The 24,887-nt window shown below is 47.7% G+C and overlaps 1 protein-coding gene across 1 annotated transcript in view; it reads right to left on the bottom strand.

Annotated features, from left to right (window-relative positions):
• The window catches only part of stxbp5a (syntaxin binding protein 5a (tomosyn)), a gene marked incomplete at both ends in the record, with an annotated part of 88,267 nt that extends 83,776 nt beyond the window's left edge, over nucleotides 1–4,491 (bottom strand). Inside the window, 2 exons of the mRNA XM_084484281.1 lie at nucleotides 2,552–2,649; nucleotides 4,354–4,491. Coding sequence (XP_084340407.1) covers nucleotides 2,552–2,649; nucleotides 4,354–4,491 — 236 coding nt within the window. The remainder of the gene's footprint in view (nucleotides 1–2,551; nucleotides 2,650–4,353) is intronic.
• Between the last annotated feature and the right edge of the window lie 20,396 nt (nucleotides 4,492–24,887).

Below are 24,887 nucleotides of genomic sequence, written 5' to 3'. Positions count from 1 at the left end.
AGAGCTATGCTCCCTGACAAATATCAACTCCCAACCTCAGAAGGGCTAATAGATGAGTTCCACGGCTTTCCAGTGTTCCCGACGTCAGAAACCTCAGTGTTTGTGACTCATGCAGGAGTGTTTCCGGACACCACAATGCCTTTTAGTCTCAGCTCCGCCCACCAGCTGCTCCTAGGAAGTTTTTGTGCTGGCTGGGATGCCGAGCCCCACTACATTAAATCTTTCCAACGTTTCTCTGCATGAACGCAAAGAGGCTGCGACCAGAGCCCTGCCCTCGCACAGCTCCATACCTACGTACATCCATAGGAACTGATTACCCCATTTCACCGCGAGTTCAACAGCAGCTCTCCTACTTGAGGGACACCTGAATGGCCCTCGTGCTCTCCACTCGGGGTCCAGGTGCTCTCCATGGCATGCTGACTATGGTGCTCGGGAGGGGGGCGGGACCTTGAGAAGCGTAGTGAAGCTCAAACAGTGCTGCACAGACCTGGCCTCTGGGGCCAGGGATAGAGAGGGACCATGGACAGGGTCTGCTCTGCATAGCCTGACCCTCCCAGCCTTGGGAGTGCCTGCAGCTGGATATCAGTGCTGAGATTCTCAGGCTTCCTCAATCAACGGTTCTTGGTGGTTGTGTAAGACCTACACTAACGGCCAGCGCTCAGCACTACCGGCTCCGTCACCTCTCAGGTCATCGTTAACCATCATCACTGACAGAGGTCCTTAACGGGTGTCTGCAGAGTTCACCACGTACCCGGAGAGCATCTGTCATGTAGGCACACTGCCTACGATCACCCCCAGGACCCTTCAGGTAAAAATGGGCTCAGAACGTACCTGTCCACAGCTACTGAATGACGACACTATGGCATTATGGAGGCCTTACCAAAGGGGCCAGCTCTGTAGCAAACGCATGGAGCCACACCCCGGGGAGAGACGCAGCGTGATTTGAGATTCCTTGTTCATGATGCTCCGTTCAGAATCAAAGGATTCACCAGAGCAATGTAGGACTCTGTCCTTTAGACTTCAAAGTGGCCAGCGTCAGCCGGATTATAATCTCATTTGTTTGTATCTAACACAGAAAGAATTTAATGAGAATATTTTCTTTCCACTACCTTACTTTGTCTGATCACATTCATGTAAGGACTGCAATGGACTGTGTGTGCATTGGAATTGTGATAGTGGTATAAAAGGTAGTCGTATAAACGTGGTTTATACGACTGTGAAACACATAGAGCCACACAATAAAATATCTCCAAAAGGATCGAATCCCTCGTCAATCTATGCAAGACAATCGCTAGTATAAGTGTATAGTAGCATAAGTAGTATAAGTCTTCAATAATATTGATAGACACATGGTATTACATTGTGTGTGCATGTTATACACTATGCACATTGTGTGTGCATAGTGTGTGTGTGTGTGTGTGTGTGTGTGTTTTGTAAGTATGCATCACAATATACATATTTTTAAAAGTAAGTTAAGTTCGCAACATGGTGGCTAATTAGCCCAACCTCCAAACGTACATACGCCAATACTGGCCTGGTTTGCAAGATGAAGCCCACAAATAATACTGCAGTCTGAACATACTGTGTAGGAAATGTGCCCTGTTCTCTCAGCCACGGCTACAGATAGGCTTCGGTATTCCTACACAAGATAGTGGATGATTACTCATGGTATGACTCATCGGCTTCAATTATAACACTGGCTGAAGTTGAAGACGAGGATATTTAGTTTCTGGGGGGTGGAGGGGGGGGGGGGTCTGTCCCTTCTTTTCATGCAGGTGAAAATAAGCGTGAATCGACACGCCAGCCAGCAGCAGCAGCAGCAGGGGGGAGAGAGAGAGAGAGAGAGAGAGAGAGAGAGAGAGAGAGAGAGAGAGAGAGAGAGAGAGAGAGAGAGAGAGACATAGCCAGGCAGACACCTCTTCATCACGGTGTAATGAGCTGGCAAAGGATAGGCTAGCAGGATAGAAGAGAGAGGAGAAGAAGAGGACCACATAGAGGAGGAAGAACTAAAAGTAGCCCAGCACAGTCCGGCGAGCAGGAGGCGTTATCTCAAGCCGACTCCCTGCCGCGCCGTTTCAAGGCGGGCGGCCGTCTCCGCTCCATGTAAAACTGCTTTCTGTCACTGGCCAAACCGCTATGGCTATATCAACTCACACACGCACGCACACACACACGCGCACACATGCACGCAAACATACACAGAATGGTAGAGTTGGAATAGAAAAATAATTCTGTTGAAGTTGGATTCTGCTCTCTCATTTCCATGTCGGTGCCATGTTTTTTTCTTCCTGACTGCCAACATGAATTTTTATATATACTTTTTAAAGATCGTCTTAATCCGACCATCGCAAGTTGGGGAAATAAGACACACACGTTCAGTCAAATACAACAAGAGCATCTAACCATCACAGGTTGTACATCAGTCCACTTACCTGGTGCTGAGGAAAGGCTGACCGTATACAGGCTGTCCCTGTCAGGAGTGCAGGGGTACTGGCCCACAATACACACACACACACACACACACACACAGCAGATCGAAGGGAAAGGATACAATCTGAGAGCCCCGCTCTGGGTCCCAACGGCCAGGATCTTCTGCACCGGGTCGAAGGCCATGGATGACGGCTGATAGGGGAAGCCATGACGGACAGTCTTGAGCAGCCAATGAGAAAGGAGAGTATGTGTCAAAATGGGTTGCGATGAAGGATGCATTACAGTGTTATACCGATGTCCAGGCTACAATATAGTAATATAGTCTAACATAACCAAAAAATAATACGGAGTAGATTTTCCCAATACACTCCCACATTAATGATTAGGCCTACATGTACACTCTGGTCATTACAGGTTCACCACCACCACAAAGTGTGTGTGTGTGTGTGTGTGTGTGTGTGTGTGTGTGTGTGTGTGTGTGTGTGTGTGTGTGTGTGTGTGTGTGTGTGTGTGTGTGTTTGTTGTGGCTTTATGGTATCAGTCAGCTGGCCGGTGGGCCCCTGGATGTGTTTGTTTAGACGCAGAGCTGATGGGTTAAAGCGTGTTACATAAGAGGAGCTCAGCGAGGCAGAGACACCTGCCCCTCTCACGCAGTTACAACGACGAGCAAATATGGATGACGACTTGATTAAAAGGAGCTCACATGCACGGTCACGGGGGGTGCTTGCTTCCACACATGTGCACTTAAAAAAGGTGCAGTCGGTTTATGATGCAGGCTCGTTATTTTCCTCTTTTTTTAAACCAACTTTGATACATAGAATCGCGATTTGTAAAAATGTGCAATTGAAAAAGTATGATTTCCCTATTTTTCTTGACAACCCCAAACAACTGAACGTCTTTGGATCGGAATCACCACCCACATTGAAGTAAGCTACACTTTCTGTACGACACAAAGAAAGGGAATGGGACAGAGAAATGCGACAGCCCCAACTAGAACCGCGAAGGCAAGGCGCACAATGTCCTCGCCTGCTGAAACTCTACGATTGTTCGCACAGCACCATGCAAATCGTAAGCACGTCGTCTTAATTCCCTAAGTGTTGGTTATTAACGTGACGTTAACGTAGCCTAATCTCTTCCTTGGGGCATAGGAAGGTAAACTGTATACTCGTAGGCCTGTACGATAGTTGTATGAAAGAGAGAGAGAGAGAGAGAGAGAGAGAGAGAGAGAGAGAGAGAGAGAGAGAGAGAGAGAGAGAGAGAGAGAGGAGAAGAGAAGGGGGGGGGTCAACTATCATGGGTTTGTTAATCCAAACCCACCAGATTATGCAAGGAACGCGCTGTGAAGCCCAGCCCCTCCATATGACAGTTCAAGGGAAGTGCACATGAAACATGTTCCTCTCAGCAGACAGTTTCCATCGGATGAGAATGGTGCGCGGTGTAGGAGGGGTAGGGGACGCATCGCGTCCTAATGTAATGTTTGCGAAGAGGAGGAGGATGAAGCGTGGTGGTGCATCCATCACCCTCTCCACCACCCACCCCTCCCCTTCCCTCGTCCCCCCCCCCAAAAAAAACATGACATTTTGCGTTGTGAACACTCGCCATATGCGCAATGTAGGATGCTGCTGGCGAGAGGCTGGTGTCAGAGCTCGGAAACGCCACACGGAGCGATTGATTTGTGCGTTCATTCACTGCAGCAGTAGCCCAGGAGGTTGTGTATACACGAGAGACGAGAGAATCATAAATGCATCTAGATGGAGCCCACTTGCACCCGCTGTGTGCATCTTGGGATGGGGTAACTCACGCAATCATACAACTGTAATGCTATGATGCTACCTATTGCACTCATACATGGGGGGGGGGGGGGGGGGGGGGAATGGAGGGTCCATTCACGAGTGTAAATGATGCGGTGTGTTCTTCACCCACCTTGCAGAGCTGGAAATGCTCGGACTGGAGGGTCTCATGGACGAGGTTGTTCTCCTGTGGCCCCACTTGGACGGACGGGGCGGAGGAAGACACTTCTTTTAAACCGTCCAGCACCTTCCTGATGTTGAACTTCTTCATTTTTCCCCCACTCCGAACAATAAACACGGCGGACACGAGACTATGGGACCGGATAGGGCTCACCCGTTTAAACGACACGGGGGGGAAGCCACTCTCTCTCTATCTCTCTCGCTCTCTATCTCTCTCTTCAGATTTCCTCTGTGAATCTCACATCTTTAGCGCCTGTTATTTTAGTGCACTCTCCTCCATGCTGGAAAACAAGCATCTGCCGCGAGCCTCGTGGGTCGGGCTCCGTGGCGCGCGGACACAACAATGCTATAAAAGACGACGGCTTCTTCTTCTTCTTCTTCTTCTTTGAGCGGCGCGTGTTGTAGTGCCTTTTCAGTGCGTCGGTGTAATTCTCTCAGAGTCCGTCTCCCACTGCGTCGCGTAGCCTGGCGGTTTTTTCCTCCCCTCCCCTCCCCGCTACTCCGCGCTCAGCCAACGCGAAAACACAGCAGCGGCGGCGCTGCTCCTGCGCATTTCGACACCCGGATGTCGTCGCTAAAACAGAGAACCCGCAACCGCCATAACGTATCGCGCGCTCTCTCTCTCTCTCTCCCTTTCACTATTTCATCCCTTCTTTCGCACCACCTTTATTCTCCCGCTTAGGTCTTTCCTCGCGCTCACTCAGGTCGCGAGGCACACACATGCGCACGCGTCAACACGTCCGTCCGCACACACATGCGTGCAGCAGGTTTTTGCTTGAGTGCACCTGGCGATGTTTGGATGCAGCAGTCAGAGAGTGTGTGTGTGTGTGTGTGTGTGTGTGTGTGTGTGTGTGTGTGTGTGTGTGTGTGTGTGTGTGTGTGTGTGTGTGTGTGTGTGTGTGTGTGCGCGCGCGCGCGCACACACAAACAGGCAGTCGCCGTGTGCCAGCTGCGCAACGACCAGGTCACCTTGCCCCCCACCCCGCACCGAAACCCACCCCCATACACTGAAAACGCTTTATTAGCCATAGCCTGTGGTATACTATCCTCCGGTCCACCGGTGTGCTGTGTGTTTCATTTAACAGTTTATCATATAAATAATTAAATGTATGACTTTTTGTGATAAACTAACACGGTAGGCTAGTTAGGATAGCATCATATTGATGTTTGTATATAATGAATATAGTAAGTATATTAGTACAAAGTGTGCGTGCGTGCGTGCGTGCGCGTGTGTGTGTGTGTGTGTGTGTGCGTGTGTGTGTGTGTGTGTGTGTGTGTGTGTGTGTGTGTGTGTGTGTGTGCGTGCGTGCGTGCGTGCGTGTAAGGTGCTACTGCTCACAATATTATGCGGCAGATTATTTCAAATTACATGATGATTTGTTTGTTTACTTGTTATTTTGAAAATGTAGTTCAAGTTCTTGCCCCAAGTGTACTGTTCCAGGGCCTGGTTAGCGCACACATTATTATAATTAATTAACACTCTCCTCTGTTTCTTACAGGGTTAGTAAACACCCACTTTAAAATAACTTCAACTTCAACAGCTACGAGTAAATAGAAAATTCGATCTGAGCAGTTGTGACAGTTTTAGAAAAAACAGACACATTGGGTCCCGTAGAGGCACGTGCGGGGGCCGTTTACAAAACCCGCGTCACACTCGTTTAAGCTAGGGCGCGCAGCCACTAGAAACTACACCTCTAGAAAAGCGGACATTTCCAGAGAATCCCTCCCTATAACACTTGACTTTAATACATTTATGGTCAAAAAGAACAAATAAGAAAAAAAAAAAAAAAACGAAATGTTAACCCACACCCACTTTCTGCCCCCCGGATTTCTTTCTTCCCTTTCTTCCCCCCCCCTTGGTTTAGCCTTCCACCCGAACTGTCTGTCTGTGTGTGTGTGTGTGTGTGTGTGTGTGTGTGTGTGTCTGTGTGTGTCTGTGTGTGTGTTGGGGGGGGGGGGGGGGGGGCACGGCCCAGACACCACCATTCCTGTGGCGGCTGTGGCCGCGGCCCCACCTGGTATCCTGGCTGACCTCTCCACTCGGACCACCGGTATGCGCTCACACCCGACACCTGCTAGCACCGCGGATACAGGCCCGGCACCCACAGGTGCAGAAGTCATATACGTGTGTGTGTGTGTGTGTGTGTGTGTGTGTGTGTGTGTGTGTGCGCACACCACCTGATGCCCCCCGAATCCCAAAATGGAAAAAAACAATGTTTGTGAAACCTCCTGCATAAGAAGTTATTGCACGCAACGTTATTGCACGCAGAAGAGACCCAAAAAATACAAAGCAAAGCCAAGATGACCTTCCCTAATCAATGGGGATGAGAAGCACTTATCAGCGTGTCTCCAGGTAGGCCCTTTGTATTCCGGCTCCTCAGATGTGAGGGACGCATCTGGGGGAGGGGGGGGGCTTGGTGGAGGGATGAAGATGCGCCTGAATGAAAGAGATGAAGAAAAGGCCGAAAAAAGGGACGAGCCAAAGATGAAGAGAACGAGGGAGAAGAATAATTAATTCGGTAATCATATCAGGGTGGCGCTGGAACAATTGTGGCCGTTCGGATTTGTATAATGAACTGAAATCGACCCCACACACACACACACACACAAACACACACACGCACACACAAACACACACACGCACACACACCTTCCAACCTCCAACTAATGATATTGCCTGACCCAGAATACATTAAACAGACAAACAAAAAACCCAGCCTTATTAGTCAATCCTGTGTGTGTGGGAGTAAAAGAAGAGAGAGAGAGAGAGAGAGGTAAAGAGAGGCAGAGATTGAGGGAAAGATGGGAGGGCTCATGGCAACTTGTACATCAGTGATTTAATCTAACACTATTGTGTTGTGGACCAGCCATTGTGTGTGTGCTTGTGTGCGTGTGTGTGTGATTGTGTGTGGTGTCCAGCAGTGTGTTGCATTCAGGGTCTTACTTGTGTGCTTGTTTTCTATGATAAGTCTTTCCATTGAGCCACTGGTCTATTGTCAAGCTCTATGCTGTGGAGGTCAAAGTGCAGACAGAGGGAGAGAGACAGTAACAGAATTAAACAGAACGAGCTGACAAAATTTAAACCCGCTCTCACGTCAAGGTGGAAGCTTGTATTTAAGTTAGTGCATCTTGTTAGCATTAATCCACCCACACAGCCCACCTGTCCAGGTAAACATAAGGAAAAGGTGGAGCCAAACATTGGCAGCTTCGTTCAACCAAATCAGCAACAACCAATGATTGTTGACCAGTTGGTTGTAGCTTGTTTATCCGAGTTCTTGTGCTGTGATTTGGTAGCTTTGGCTCTTTAAAATCTTATTGAGAATAACAAAGTCAATGCCAACGTTTCCTCTGTGATCATTTATTTATGTATTCCATCAGCACAATCCACTCTCCTTATTCATAATATCGGAAGGCATGTTTTTCCCAAACGCAAGCAAGGAAGGCAAAGCATTTTGTATTTCTATACCCAAAGACGGACACCTCTATTCGGCTTACTTGGCGTCACTACAGTGGTTGTGGGTGTACTGTATTCATTACCTTATTTATTAGTTATATAAACACGTCAATAGCATTCAGATATATGTAAAATGATTCAGACATATAAAAATTCTGACATATAAAAAATGTATATTAATTCACATACTAAAAGCTTTCAATGACACAACAGAATGATGCAGAAGGACATGGAACAGAGCAGAAATCCTTCTGGAAGGAAGCCTCCTCCTCATGCACATCATCATTTATACATTATAATTCCACACAGTACACAGGGGAAATATGCAAATGGCCCTTATTTGGAAACACGTTATGATTCATAGTTAATCCTCTGCTAAGGAAAGCGGAAAGGTTAGGGTGAATCGGCAAAGGGCATAATCAGCCATTTGAAGACTGCATACTTTGCTTTTGCATCGCAATTATGTTCATTGACTTTGCGGGGGTGATTTCATATTGTTGGCCTAACGTCGACAGCAGCATTGCAGGCTTACCCCCCGGCCCTAATCCATGCTGTGCCGGTTCCCTATCTAGGAAATGAAATGCTTCTATTTCATACATTGCTCTAGCAGGCTATGTATTCTATACAGTGTTGCCTCTTTTAATTCCAAATTATGTCTTCAGCATAGCCGATCGATGAAGGCCCTGAGAGAGAGTTTGGACAGCAAGGAACACGCCCCCACACAGAAATTTGCATAAATTAGACATGCATGTACATAAAGACTTAAGTCGAAGAATCTGCATAATCAGGCCACACTTCACTCCCATGCACACATGCAGGCACCGTGGAGCCCATTCACATACTGAGGCCTACTCATTACATTTATTGACCCTCATACCTATCAATGAAGTGCATTATTCCTGCCATGAACCACGAGCCCGTTGGAGTAGGAACCCACAGAGACCATGAAGCACAATGAAAACCCTAAAAAAACTGTCGCAAACGCAAACAGACGCAGCCCTTTGTTTGCTTTAGCTACTCCTCGCCGAGCCAATCGAGAGGGAGCCGTACCGCCACAGCGCTACGGCATACGGAGTGCACCTCCGTGCTGCCCCGCGGCATCATGGGAACACACGGTTCAGCGCAACCTCCTATTAGACACCAGTGGAGCACTTGGCCCGTCTGGTGCGCCGCCTCCACGCCTGGGGGGGCTGGCGGTGGCGGTGGCGGTGGTGACTGGGGGAGGATTTGGGAGAGATTCGCGGCGTCTGGCGTTCAGGTGTGCAGGGCCATAGGGATAAGGGGCCCAGTCCGCCCGGGCTGACAGCTGTAGTTTATCAAGGGTCTCACGGCACACCTGAGTATGAGGCTGGCGACCCCCAGACTCCCGGCGGTACTCGACTGACGTGCCCTTGTCTGACATTGAAGACGAGCGTGTACGAGAAATGGCTCGCACACCTTTCTGTGCTTGCATCCGCCCTGCGCTCGCAGCCTGCACACACACACACACACACACGCACGCACGCACACACGCACGCACGCACACACGCACGCACGCACACCACAAAACATATACCCCCGCAAATATGAGTCACACAGCTGCTCATTTAAGCCAAATAGACACATACATAAGCACAGACATACACACACACACACACACACAATCAAATCCACCTTGCAATGAAGCATCGTAGCATCACAGACACATTAACGCAAGCTTAATGTGCCTGATGCACATGAAATGAGAGGAATACACACATAGGCAGACACAGCAACACACACACGCACACACACACACACACAGACACACACACACACACACACACACAGACACACACACACACACACACACACACACACACACCAGCCCCTGGAGGAGTGCTGCGGTAATGAGTCTCTGGCCTTCAGGGAATGCTTGATTGTCAGTATGTGGTTAAACAGAGGGATGTGTGCAATGTCATCCCTGCCCCGCCAACAAGCATGGAAAGGCGCTCGCGGGACATGTACCGGATCACAGGGCGCAAAGATAAACCCCCCCCACCCCCCATGATCCCTCACCCACCTCCCCCTTTTGTTCATGTCGGAGGGGGCTCATAAACACTGATGGGAAGATGATAAAAAGAGTAGGGCCAGACGATGGATTTCACAGAATCTTTCATCATATAACATCCTACACACACACACACAAACACACACACACTAATCTGCATATATATATATACACACAGCCACACACATACACACACAGAGGCATTGGCATTCTGACAGCCCTGTCGTTTTTTATACGGCTGCGTTTTCATTTCTGGGGGCACAAGAGCAGCTGCCGTTGATCTATTATTTTGATGTCCTTTAAGTCAAATGTGCATTCTATTGGTGGATATCTCTCTCTTTCTCTCTCCCCTTCTCTCTCCAACAACACACGCTTGCGTGCACACGCAAAACAGAGGAGATGGATGCCATTGTTTATGGGAACGGGCGTATCCAAAGCTACTGCAGCAATTCCACGGGACCGCTGGGAGAGTCTTATTCCCTGTGTTCCCGGCGGAGACCCAGGGAATACACATCGAGCTGGGTTAGAGGTCCACTGCTGAGCCCCGACAGTCCACGCAAGTGAGCTGAAGTGGTGCCTGGAATTAAACATTGCATACAGTCCATTGGGTGTAGAAAGGGGTGTGTGTGTGTGTGTGTGTGTGTGTGTGTGTTTGTGTGTGTCTGTGTCTGCGTGTGTGTGTGCACGCACGAGCGTGTGTGTATGTGTGAACCTCCGTCTGCTTGAAAGCTAGCAAGGGAAAAAATCAGGAGAGGGAAGAGAGAGAGAGAGAGAGAAAGAGAGAGAAAAAAAAGACAAAGGGAGGAATGATTGTCTATTAGAAAGTCCCAGTCAATATGAATCAATGACGACAACAAGACATCTTGGCCTTTAAAATTTCCCCCGGGGGCTAACTGGCTACCCATACATTCGGACGTCAAGACAATCAATCCATCAACGCCCGACCACCGCCCCCTCTACGGATGCGTTTGGGTGGGCTCACCCGCGCAGATAACCGACCGTGTCGGACGATGATCGCTGTTGACCTTGGAGAGGAGACGAGTGAGCAACACGCAGCGATCGTTAGGACTCAGCAGGGGGAACAGGATGAATGCGTCACTAATGACGAAGACACTGGAGTGGAGTTGGATCCCCCATCCCGGTTCTCTCATGCGGTTTGGGGTTGTGGTGGGGGGGGGGTAGATGATGTGGAGCAGCTCTCTCATCGTTGGGGGGGGCCTCCAGACGTCCTTCATTTAACTACGCCATTGTTCTTCACTGGGATGATCCACTGTGGTTATTATTATTACTACAACATCCCACAAAGCTGGCTTGAAACTTGGGGGTGCTGCCTCTGTACTGGAGACCCAGGGTGTCTCTCTCTCTCGCTCTCTGTGCTGCTCGTACGTACAACCAGCACGCGCAGAGGTTGGCCGAGCTAATCCAATCAGCTAAAACGAGAGGCAATTAGGTTGTCGTTCAAGCAGCCACTGTGATGTTATTTAAGGAAATTGTGTGTATCCTCACATCCACTTGTCGCTCCATGAGATTAGTCTTTCATCTGAATATCTGTCAGGAGCCGGGCTTTGAAGTGGTGACATCAAAAAGCACTTGATTATTGTCAAGGTGGACTGAACACAAGCTTTATCCTTTGTTTTGTATTTATTGTGTAGTGAAAACAGGGCAGTGGACACACATGCATAAGCCCAGGAGTCTAATCTACACACACACACACACACACACACACACACAGGCACACACAACCACACACAGTATATGCCCTTTCTATAGCTTAAGAGTGCATATTTGACTCACAGTTTGCCCAGACACGTGGGCAGGAAACAACCAGCCACCTAATTGTAATTAGTCATCATCTCTTTGAGGAGAGGAGGCAGGGTTTTTCAAAATGTCACCAAAGGTGCAGCAGAGGCGTGTACGTCGGTGGAATGAGAAGCAACATCAAAATAACAGTCCTGGTCCAATACACACACACACACACACACACAGCACGGCGCCAACACACACACACACACACACACACACACACACACAGAGCACGGCGCCAACACATCAAAACACACACACCGTGGTGGGAGGAGTCAGCCCTGTGGGGGCTGTGTGGTGTGATGTGATGTGGTGGTTGAGGGACAGCCTTCCACCCCTGCCTGGCTGGTGACTGTGAATGGCAGAAGGGATCGGCCATCTGGACAGAGAAGGCAGCCAGCCGCACGACAGGACACAGCCCTCTCTGCTCCAACACCAGGCACACAGACTCACTGTTTACACTTTTTTATCTGTGGAGACTGGAGGTGGTTAGGGACGGCCGAACGAGAACCCCGATCCTGCAATGTGGCACCTGCAGTGTCTGTGGTGAATTTATTATTAAAATGGTTTTACAAGCGAGGAGGACAGCCCTCGGCAGCGCTCCCTCCTTGTGAAGGAAAAGGGTTGAAATGTTGCCCTTCTTCCCCCCCCCACCCCCCCCCCTCCCCACATCCCCTGACTCAGGTGTTTTTTTCATTTCCTTCCAGAAAGACACAAAGACAAAAGAAGTGCGAGATAAGTGAAGTAGGAGAAAGGAGGAGAGGTGAGAGTGATTTGAAAGAGAGTGTGGTTGTGTGAGTGTGTGTGTGTGTGTGTCTCTGTGTGTGTGTGTGTGAGAGAGCGAGTTTTATTTTATTTTTTATAGAGATGAGACAAAAAAGTCAGCATTTTTATCTGTCTGCAAGATTGGGGCGGACTCCAGCCCCGACTGTTGGCATCACGGTGCGTGCGTGCGTGCGCCAGAGGAATGGAAGGTTTGGGATTACTGCGGTAAAGCCACTGGCGTCAAGGTGTGTGCCCTCCCCTTTACTCGCTCCAGCGTGATTGTTCTGTCAGCATCAGGAGTCTGGCTCGCTGCCCTGGTGTCACCGGAGCTAAGCCTCAACCTGAGCTCAACTTCCACCCGCGTCCGTGTGTGTTTGTGTGCGTGTGCAGGGGAATCTGTCGTTGTTGTAGTTAGTTCTGTGATGAAGGGGTGTCGTCGTATCGTCGTACGAAAGCTGAACGAACTGCAGACGGGGATGGAGTGGTTTAAGGAGTTTGCGGGGAGAGTTGTGCGGGGAGCAGTCCCATCTTGCAAGCTCCAACGATTTGCAATGTTCAATTGATTGCAGCAGCGGAGCCACACGCTTTCTCATGGGAGAGTAATCACTCACCACTACACACACACACACAGGTATATGTTATACACACTCGCTCAAATCTTAATCGGTTTTGACTAGCACACTCTCAAACTCAGACTGAATATCTGCATTTTAACCCTTTAGGAAAAGCTTGGTGAAAAACTCAAGATAAGGAAAAGACCAGCGTTTTTCGCCCACCCCTCACATGAGAAACGCTTTGGCCGTATCAACCAAAACACTGTCTCTCCAAGATGACAAATCATTTCACGATTTATTACTAAACAATGACCAAAAAAAACATTGCCACCAACACAATAACGATTAACGACCATTCTAATTCCCCTCTGCTTCCAAAATGGAGGCGGTCATTGCAAGGGGACACAGCAATGTCAAGTACTACAATTCACCAGGGGCTGAATAATTGTAATTTTCTTTTCAATCTGCTGCTTTTTAATATGAATACATAAATGGATTATATTAATATCGGTGGTTGTATCAATGCAAGGTTCACTAATGGAGCCCGGGGGGTGGATTAATTAATCTGATCATCACATCCCATTGATCTGTGCGGCTTGTAGAGATTTATCGTGGTGCCCCTATAGTGCCAAAAAACTAAGAACAAAACCTCTTTTGGTTCCTTGCTGGTGGGCCTTTTCACTTCATCTACCTATCTGGACTCATTTCATTTCCTGGGAGCACTTCTTGTACCGGTCGGATCAGAAAGTAGGCGAAGCAGAAAACACGAGCAAATCACAAAGTGCCCATGCGGGACTTTCACAGAATCCAATGTCGCAGAGTTATGTGGTCATTTGTTTGGGTTTGGATTAGGTTTGCAAGCAGACGCAATTGGTTCATAATTTAGAGGAGCTGTATTCCGATACAGGCCAATGAAAACTCATTCCTACTTTCCTCACCTGGGATACAAGCATTCCAACATGACAATCGTACAACAGTGCGAGCCAATCGAAGTGATCCTGCGATTCAAACTTCTGTGTCAATCAGATGATGTCTCTGTGTGTTTGCGTGTTCAAAAACTTCAACATTTGTATAACTAAATGTGTACCAAATACAACAAGCCTACAAATGCCCCCATTTGTATACAACTACACCGCTAGATTTAGTCAAAGCACAGCTGCTTTACTTACCATACAGATGTACGTGCACACACCAACGCACACCCACAAACATTGCCACACTCCCGGTCCTGTTTTCAAGGTTACAGTTACCACTAGCTCCCAGCATACCAACACACACAAGCCAACAGCTGTCAATTATCAAACAGAACCTTGGTTAATACACACACGTCACAGCCAATTAGAGTGTCAGGGTATCTCTCTCTCACACACACACACACACACACACACACACACACACACAGGCCCACAACCAAACACCCACACCCACACTCACATTATATCTGCAAAAAACATCCAATCCCCATTGGTTGTTTGTGAGTGTTTGAGTCCTGCAGCGAGAGAGGAAGCTGATGTTGAGGTTGTTGTGCTGGTGGTGTGTTGTTGTCAAGGGGAAAGGGCAGGAATGGAAGGTATAGAAAATAGGCAGGCAAATAACTATGATTTCTCCCAAACAGGAGGAAAGGAGAGAGGGAGCGAGAGATCGAGATAAAAAGATGGATAAATAACAGACAGACAGACGGACACAGATAGAAAGAGAGAGACAGAGAGGATGAATGTAAAGACAGAACCTGGGGGGGTTGGCTCTCTGGTGGGTAGTAAAGGACATTGGGGTGGCGGTGGAGGTCCTTCTGGTAGACTGAATGGACTAGAGGCACACTGCAGCACACACACACACATTCTCACTGGAGAGAAATACTTCTTCTGATGAAATAACACAATGCAGCATCAGAGTTTGAACACTAGCACGCCCATTCAGATTCAGTACTTGCTACAGTCATGCTAGAATATTATTGTCTTTTTTTTTTCTTTTTAAAGGAGACCATATGTGATGTCACATGTTTTTTTCCTGCTATTTCCTGCAGATATTTCACGGATACATAATCTGTGAAATATCTGCAGGAAATAGGCTCCCCACTGGCAAGACAGCGAAGGCAGACACACACACATACTGTAAGTCCATCACTATCCTACACGCACACACACGCACACACGCACACGCGCACACACACACGCACACACACACACACACACACACACACACACACACACACACACACACACACTCACAAGCAAACACACGCACACACACACACAACCAAACACACACACAGACACACACACACACACACCCTTGAACGCATGGTGGAATTGAAATAAGGATAATTTGCTTGGTGCAGAGCCACAAAATTGAACTATTCATTACTGTCAACCTTGAAAACAGGCGTAGTGGTGGTGTATGGATGAGGAAGATAATGAGAATTTATTAATGGCAGAAACCACTAGATGGCAGCCTCTTCCCTTTCATTTCCAATCTCGCTGGTCATTCCTCAGCTGATCAGCTGTGGGATGAGGGACCCACTACTCGAGGATACAGGGACTTTGGCTTTACCATCTCAGGGTCATTTGAAAAACAATCAAATCTAACCAAATCTAAATCTACTCTTCTGCATACATTGGTACCCTGCGTTATATTAATGTGATTTTTTATATTTGCTTAATAAAAGACACTTCTTTGATTGATTTATATAATTTTAAAAATCCCTGTGACTTCATCATCAGCAGAATAATCATTATCTTTTTTTCAGTTAAATTCAGCTCAATAGTAGATGAGATCTACTGATACAGATGGTTGATGAATAATTACCATTTCCAGCATCTCAGAAATGGTCACTTTGGTCATTGGGTCAATACCACAACCATAAAGAGAGATAGCTATGATAACAGGCAAACCTCCAAAGTTCAAAGCTATTCATCCAAGGTCACATGGTGGCAAACGTATTGATGCAACAGCAATAAAATAAATGACAATGTGATGTCTTCAACGCATTATATGGACTTTAATGAGGGGAGGGGGGGTCCATTAGCCAGAATGCCTAATGTTTTCTCCATGTTTGATTGATTGATCCGTCATCCACAAGGAGAGCAGGAGAGGAGCCAAATCCCAAGAGGGCCAGAAAGAGACATTTCACATTCAACAGTGAGATAACGCTTGTGAATGACTGAATTCAAAGCTTTCTATAGCCAAGGTAAAGGCGTGGATCAGGAAATATAAATCAGGCTGTCATAACTCAAAGTTCAAACTAGTAACACGTGAAGCTTTAACAATAGTGTATGTTTTGCTGAAAACACTAAAAAAACGATTCTTTCACTAGGCACCGGTACCCTTTTTTTCATGTATCTCATTCTAATGTCACGCAAAGCTTCTATGGCCGTGCTGCAGGGGGGACTAGCTGAACTGAAAAGCACACAGTACATCTGCGTGGCCGTCAGACCCACACTCACTCCCGTTGTTGGGCTTGGCGGGCTACATGGAGGCGGAGGGGGGGACGGAGGCGGCCGCTCCCACCTGCTCCTCCAGGGCCCCCTCCTCTCTCTGCTCCCCCAACGTGGCCTCCAGCAGACGGGCGCTGACCGCCTGGAGGGCCGCCTGGGTCTGCTGCCGCTGGTCGCGCAGGGTGACCTGTGAGAGCCGCGGGGGTTCAGAGACAGACAGCACGCGGTTATTTTAAGTCGTGCCAATTCGATTGTATCGGTATAGCTCTTAATCACAGTGAGGGTCTCAACGGGCTTCACGGGCTCACATTGACGACACCCCCTTAACCCTCTGAAGGGCAAGGGAAAACCTCCCTAATTATCAAGGAGGAACCCTTGAGAGGGAACACAGAAAGAGACACCCGGGGATGGTTAGCAGGCCAATAGGTGCCATTATGGGGGCTATAATGGTGGCGTAAACAAGCTCAGAGAGTGCTGGGCTGACAGGGCAATGGTCACTTCTAATCTTCCTCTCTCTTTCAAACTCTGTTTCCTTTTTTTTCAATGTGATGTTGACTATTTATTTCCTGAGAATCAGCAACTCTTTTACAAGAGAGACGTGGCTCAGACAGCAGCAGTGCAATAACACCATTCAAACACCCACTCTACAGCACAATGATATCTGCTTTACACATACACAGATGAAACCATGGACATCCATGATTCCCAAATCATTCTCACCGGGTAATCAAAGCTTTTTTCACCGTCCACATTGCTATGCGCTTCCCCCTGCTGGAGCGGTGGCGCGTCCCATAACGCTGGTGGGCGGGGCCACTGACCTGCATGCCGTCGTACATCTCCAGCTGTCCCTGGATCAGGGCGGTGCGGCTCTGTGCCTCCCGCCTGCGGTGCTCCAGCACCGTGTCCCGCAGCAGCCGGTAGCCCTGGATCTGCTCCGAGCGCTCCCGCCGCTGGAGCTCCTCCACCTCCGCGTCTCTCAGCACCGGCTGGGCCCTGCGGCACCTAGCGTGGACGGAGACACGGTAGCTTGTATGCTATAACGACACCTGTAGCATATGGGAGACAATGTAGCTCGTATGCTATAACGGCACCTATAGCATGCCGACACTAATTTAGCCCCAAGCGTCTGAACACAGTAGCTCATAAGGCGGGATCTCATAAGGACACCTAGCATGGACAAACAGACATGAGCTAAAACGACAGGCACACTTCCTCAGCGCAGTGAGGTTAACTCGAGACGGAGAAGACGGGCCAGAGTGGTTGTGAAGAGTAGAGTCCTGAGTTTGATTTCCTAAAGCCATCCAATCCTTATGCATAATGCTTCATCTCAACAAGTTTCTTACTTACAGCTACTTCCAACCCCATCACCATGACCACGGCATGGGCTGAAAACATTACCTTGCTCACAAAGTTGCAGAGGATACGGCCTTGTCTCATTGTCTAAAGGCTAAATTCCTATCTGCCGTAAAGGTCACCTTTAGGGGAGTTGGGGAGGAGCATGAGGAATGGAAATGAGCCCTATGAATGATGAGATAACATGATGGAAATAATAAGCCAATAAAGAGTGATCTCCTCTTCTGCATAACACACACACACACACACACACACACACACACACACACACACACACACACACACACACACACACACACACACACACACACACACACACACACACACACACACACGCCTTATCTCATAACCCAGGTTGTACCCACAGATAGAAAATATACTGAATATGTTGTTGATCCACTCTGAATTCTCTCTCTATTTAGCTCTGGGTGGATATATGCTTGTTTGTGCTTACGTGCCTGCATGTGTGTGTGTGTATGTGCATGCGCACACGTGCATGTCTGAGCATGTGAATACATGTGTTAGTGCGTGTGTTTATGTCTGCGTACGTGTGTGTGTGTGTGTGTGTGCCTGCGCGTGTGTGTGCGTGTGAATGCATGTCTAAGTGCGTGTGTTTATGTCTGCATGCATGCGTGTGTAAGTGCATGTGTTTATGTCTGCGTGTGTGCGTGCGCGTGAGTGTGTGTGTAAGAGTGTTGCTGTGTGTGCAGACCCATGTGAGGTGAGATGGGTGTAACCATCTAGGAGCTGGTCCTGTAGGTATTCCGATGGGATTAGTTCCCATAAGCGGACCTTAATGAAGAGGGGAGGGCACTGGAGGTGTTCGCCTTGGCTAATGAACATCACCCTATATGACCCCTTTCACTGAGTGTGTTTGTGTGTGTGTGTGTGTGTGTGTGTGTGTACATTTCTGCGTGTATGTGTGTGTGTGTGTTTTGTTTTCTGTGCATAAGTGTCTATAAATGTGTGTGTGTGCACATTTTTAAGTCATCTACCGCATCTGTGCCTGAAGGGCATGCTAAGTTCAGTTGTCAAGTATTTAGTCTGAGGGAGAGAGAGAGAGACAGAGAGAGAGAGAGGTAGAGGGCGAGAGAGAGAGGTAGAGAGAGGTAGCGAGAGCGAGAGAGAGAGAGAGAGAGAGAGAGAGGGGGGAATGAATGCTGCGTGCTGCAGTATAATCCGACTCCTCTAATAGACTGACTCCTCGAGACCTCACTCTGGTGACGTGACTCACAGGGCTACAGTGTCAACAGCCCTCCCGAGCCGGCCACACACACACACACACACACACACACACACACACACACACAAGCACACCTGCACAACCACACACACACACACACACACACACACACACACACACACACACACACACACACACACACAGAACGGAAGGGCGAGAGAGAGGGGCACATCTCGCCGGGGCAGCGAGCTCATCAAGGTCTGGAAATAGCGCTCTAATTAACAAACCCAAATATCTTCTCATTTATCACCTAGACGGACAGGCAGAGCGGGAGGGACGGATGGACGGATGGGGGGGGGGGGATGGGTGGATGGCAGAAGGGATGGACAGAGGGAGGGAGGATGGAGGGATGGAAAATGAATGAATAAAAGGGCTGTGTCATGAGTCAAATCATGTCTATATATATAATGATTTGACTAATGACAGCGCTCTTACACATAAATATATATATTATATATAGGCCTATCTATGTATATGTATTATATATATATATATATATATATATATAATAGATTTATAATTTCAGCTTCCCTTTACAGCTTCTTGACAAGCGGCACAGCAAAAAGAAAATGTTGTTGCTATTGGCAACTGCATCATCTTCTCCTCACTTCAGCTTCACACTTCTCATTAAAGAGGACACCTCTTAATGTGCATGCCCATTGCCCACACAGAGTGCCTGTGCTGTGGTCGTGGTGGTGGTGGTGTGGAGTGTGTGCTTCTGTGATGATGCTGTTCTCAGATGCTGGGGTCCAAACCCCCCTGGAGCAGGCAATGCAAGGGAGGGACCACCAGGGGGAGCCGTGTCTGTGTGTATTTACAGACAAAAAACACACACACACACACACACACCCTTGCAGATAGTATGTGTGCTCAAACACACACACACACACACACACACACACACACACACACACACACACACACACACACACACACACACCCTTGTATCTACAAACCAAGGCAGCAATCACACAAAATCCTTGTTGTGTTTCATATGTGATGTCACTGCGTTGGGTTGCTTTATTGCATTGGATTTTTCCTACTTGTACGTTTTGTACAAATAACGCTCTTATATAGTAACATGAATCAAATCCCATTTTACCATATTTGAATTAAAAATGTTTGCAGTATATTTTTTTACTGAGAATGCCATCATTAAAATACATTTCCTCTCATTTCCCTACGTCACTGTGTGGGTCTACTATCAAACTACACGACTCTTCACTCCGGGTAACATAACTCGCCTCCAGGCGGCATTTCTTTTATCCAAGTCGTAATCGGTAATTATCTCCACTAATGTTGTACATAACTGGGGAGCTCACGAGTGCGAAAAATAGGCAAAAATCGTGTCACGGCTATTCATCCATAAAGTAATTGTAGGTTGGTGTGATGGCAGCTTGCGGCTTGAACGTCGCACAGAAGGAAGGCAGATATACATCGTAGAAACACACACACACACACACACACACACACACACACACTACTCTAATGGCTTGTAGTGCTGTAAAGGGAAAGAAATGAATGATCTTGCTGGGGGCGTTGGCAGCTTGAGTTAAGGTATAAAGGAAATGGCACAGGTTCTGGCATGTTTGATCGGGCGATTAGGTCTCTTCCCGGATCCATTTTCTTGAGTTACATTCTAATTCCATTCTGATCCCTAATTGAGCTGAGTTAGCGATAGAGAGAGAGAGAGAGATATCGAGTGAGAAATAGCGAGAGAGTGAGAGCGCATGTGCGAGAGAGAGACAGAAAGACAGAGAGCGAGGGAGACAGAGAGAGAGAGAGAGAGAGAGAGAGAGAGAGAGAGAGAGAGAGAGAGAATGTCGAAGTTGAGATGAGAGGGACCTGATATAGTGAGAGTAGTCCAGGGTTGCAAGTGGGCGGGCTAGATCAGACCGGAGGGAAGGCAGCTCCTGATTGGTTGGACTGGGAGCAGGGTCAGGAGAGGGCAGAGAGGCTGCAAATATTAATCAGAAAAGGCCACATTAGCATAATATATCAAGAAATTGCAAAACCCTTGGATTCATGTGTTTTGCGTGTGTGTCTATGTGTGAGTGTGTGTGAGCGCTTGTGCATGCAAATGTGTGTGTGTTTGTGTGTGTGTGTGTGTGTGTGTGTGTTGGCGTGTATGTGTGTGTACCAGGCTCTCTGTTCTCTGTGTCATCAGTAGGAGCGTTGTCATGACCTCCAGGGGAAGGCGTGGCCTGCTGGATGCGGTTGAGATACTTCAGACGAGATTGCAGGGCCTATAAAAAACAACAGCACAACCCAAGACATAAACACGTACTGTCTGTGTGGATGTATTCAAATGTACACTATAGGGTTTGCTGTTGTATGCGTTAACCCTGGTTCTTCCCTGGTATGTTAACAACGGTACTGTCAGAAATTAGACGCAAACCAAAGTCAAGTAACTGTGTCAGAAATCCTTTTGTAACGATTATTTTAAGTGCAGTAAAGTGTGAGTGCGTGCGTGCGTGCGTGTGTGTCTTCTTTAGATATGCATGCGTGCGCCTACCTTGGCGCGACGCCCTGGCTCGGCAGTCTCCCAGGCTTGTTTAATGGCCCTGATCTTGTTCAGTCTCTCAGTGTCCTTCCTCATCACCAGGCCCTCTGCCTTGCTCTGGTCACACACCACACACAGTCTCCAGGTGGGTTTGCTCAGGTCCAGGCACTGCTTGGTACATCCAGGTCAGACACGCGCACGCACACACACACACACACACACACACACACACACACACACACAAGACAGACACACACGTATGCCATGTGCAAACGAGACACACACGCACACACAGTTTAGAATATAATATGATAAAAATCGTATTTATAAATAATTTAAAAAAAATGTGTGTTCCTTTTGTCCAGCAAAGGCCAAAGGTCACACTCTCGCATCGCAGACGATATGCTTCTCAATGAGGATCTTGGCCTGCTCTGGTCTTGAGCTCGGGCCAGCCATCCAGCCAACTATCCAATCAGATCTCCTCGTTAAATGCGTTGGTCTCAACGTGATATTGTTAAAACAACAGGGACATTTTTATTTATTTATCTATTCATAGATCGTTATCACTTCCACCATCCCGCCCACCCAACGAAGCACGAAAAACCATTCAAAATGGAAATGGCCTCGGTATAAAAATCTGCCTTTCAAATGGCATTGTGTTTAAGCGTTTGACATGCAGAGCAGCTCCGGAATAATAAACAATTATACATGGATGAGACATCTATCAGGCAGCTGTGGTGGCTGTCGGACCACAACCCACGGTTGGCTAGACCAAGACCATGATTAATACTTAACGACAGAGACCAGATAGTTATGTATGCTGGGTTACCCGCTGGCTACGGTTTACCTTAATTACCATCCGTCCTAACCTCTAGAACCGAGAGGGGGCGGCTGCAGGACTAAGCTATGCTGAAACTCGAAACTCAGATCCATCTAAACAGGTTGCTTGTTTAACCCTTGTAGTAGCAGCAGTTGATTAATTTCATGTACTCTCATGATTCTTGCGGTTTGTGGGTTGTATCTTCATGGTAGAATGCAATTTTTGAAGGTCGCTTTGGATAAAAACGTCAGCTAAATAAACAGAATGTAATGTAGCAGTAGTCTCACAAATCAGACTGATAATAATCTAAAATCTGAAAGCAGACGTGCTTAAATCTGGGGTAACGGGGCTTTTCACTTTCTCTCGCTTCTGATTTTTTTCAAACAATCATGTTGCTTGAGGCGGGGATCTGCAAGCGCAGAATTGCCTATTATCAGCAAACAGAAACTTACCAGCACTATTGAAGTGAAAATGGCTGTAGCTTTTAAATCAACACTGTCTAGACCACTGTAGGCCACTGTATAAATACATGTATACATGTATATACCGAATCTACACACAAAAACCCAGCCCAGGCTCTGAGCTGTCCCCCCCCCAAAGGTTCTGCTATACCATAGAAAGACTGCTAGATCCACGATTATAGCAGTAGTATTGGTAGCAGTATGCGGCTTGGATTGTCAATTGCATCTCAATGCAACACATGGTGGTTGATTATTACCGAGTCCTGTTTGGTGACTGTTTTGGACCCGGTCCCCAGCTTCTCCTTGTGGTGGGCCTCCTTCCCCTTGTGGTGGGCCTTGGGCACGACGGGTGCCACCTCGTTGCTGCTGGAGCGGTTGGCTTCCCCTTCTACTTCTGTAAAGAACAAAGTTATCATAGGATAGCATCCATCCACAGTGCATAAACCATATATAAACTGAGCAATAATAGCTATAACCAAATGATCACAAAAAAATCTTAGCACAAAGTTAAGAAGCAAATCATGAATTGCACAAAAAGCAAAAAAGTGTATCTTCCCAACAGACAAATGTGAGTAAAACAATCTAAATTGAACTCGACACAGCACAATATAAAGGATATATACACACAGGCATATAAAGGATGCCTGTGTGCAGAATTTACCCATAGCTATTTAAGGCGTTTCCCCAGTAGCCCCGGACCTTAAGGCTTATCCTTTTTACTTCCATATTCCCATTATCACACTGCGCAACCAAACTAAATTCAATTAAAACCCTTTTCCCGGGACTACATTTCCAATAGAAAAAAATCCTTTGTGGACGATAATTTTTTCTCTCCATCTCTCTCGCTCTGTCTCCCTCTCTCCGAACCTTTCTCACCAACCATTGCACATGATTGTTTCATTACAGTGTGGAAGCACAAACACCAAAATATGCACAGTCAACATAAAAACGAATCACGCCCCAAATAAGCTGCTCACACTCCACTGAACAGATAGAGTGGGGTGAGCGGCGGCGTGGTCCGCGGGATGGTGTGTGTGCATACTAGATGGCACTGTTGCACCGCGCAGCCGCCTGCCTCCTCCCTGAGCACCATTAGAGTGCGCCTCTGTTCTGATACAGAGAGGCATGATAATCCATCATTTAACCCACACCCCCATCAGTATGCCTCTAGCTCCGACCCCCCCTCCCCCCAGCGAGCAGAACCCCTGTTTGAGTCGCTCTGTGTACACTCAGCATTGTAGTCACGCCGAATCAGGCCACGGTGCCATGCTGTCATGTGGCACAAACAAAAAATGCGGGATTCGAACTGTCAACCTACTGCTGTTGCACATTTTTGTGTAGTCTTGAGTGGCCATTAACGCAGAAACACTTTTGTTTAAATAACACCACCACTTTGTTTTCACCACACTGGCCATGAATACTAAAACAGATAGGGTTGTTCCCCATAGCCACTGCTATGGCGATCAGACACATTCTTTCCATCGTGAGAGCAGAGTAGGGTCGAAAAAATGATAAGGGAGCACAACCGTGTCCAGATGTGTGCACAGCTGTATATGTGTGTTTCTGGCAGCAGGATGTCACAGCAGACAGCACATCCTTTAGGTCTTCTTGGTTTTTCTTAGTAAGCTTTCTATGTAAGCTTGAAATGAATGCACACACGCAAACAGCCTTGCAGTTGCAAAGGACAGCTTGTTAAAGAGGGAATCGACACTTTGCATGGCATCTTTAAGGGGTGTGTGTGTGTGTGTGTGTGTGTGTGTGTGTGTGTGTGTGTGTGTGTGTTTGTGTGGCGTGCATGCTGCATGATCAAGGGCGCAGCCTCACCATGGAGAATGGGAGAGAGGAATAGAGAGAGAGACAGAGAGAGAGAGAGAGAGAGAGAGAGAGAGAGAGAGAGAGAGAGAGAGGGGGGGAGGAAGAGGGAGGAATGGATGAAGACGAGGGACAGGGAGGCAGAGAGAGCGAGAGAGAGGACAGGAGGACGAGAAAGAGAGTGAGAGAGTTAAACTGGGCGAAATTAATTCACTTTCCTGCTGAGATATTTCCCAGGGCACCGGGGGGCAACAGG

The sequence above is a fragment of the Micromesistius poutassou genome (genome assembly GCF_964030765.1).
Source record: "Micromesistius poutassou genome assembly, chromosome: 19".
Classification (NCBI taxonomy): Eukaryota; Metazoa; Chordata; class Actinopteri; order Gadiformes; family Gadidae; genus Micromesistius; species Micromesistius poutassou.
Note: the sequence above shows the minus strand (reverse complement) of the source record. Positions and strands in the feature narration are given on the sequence as shown.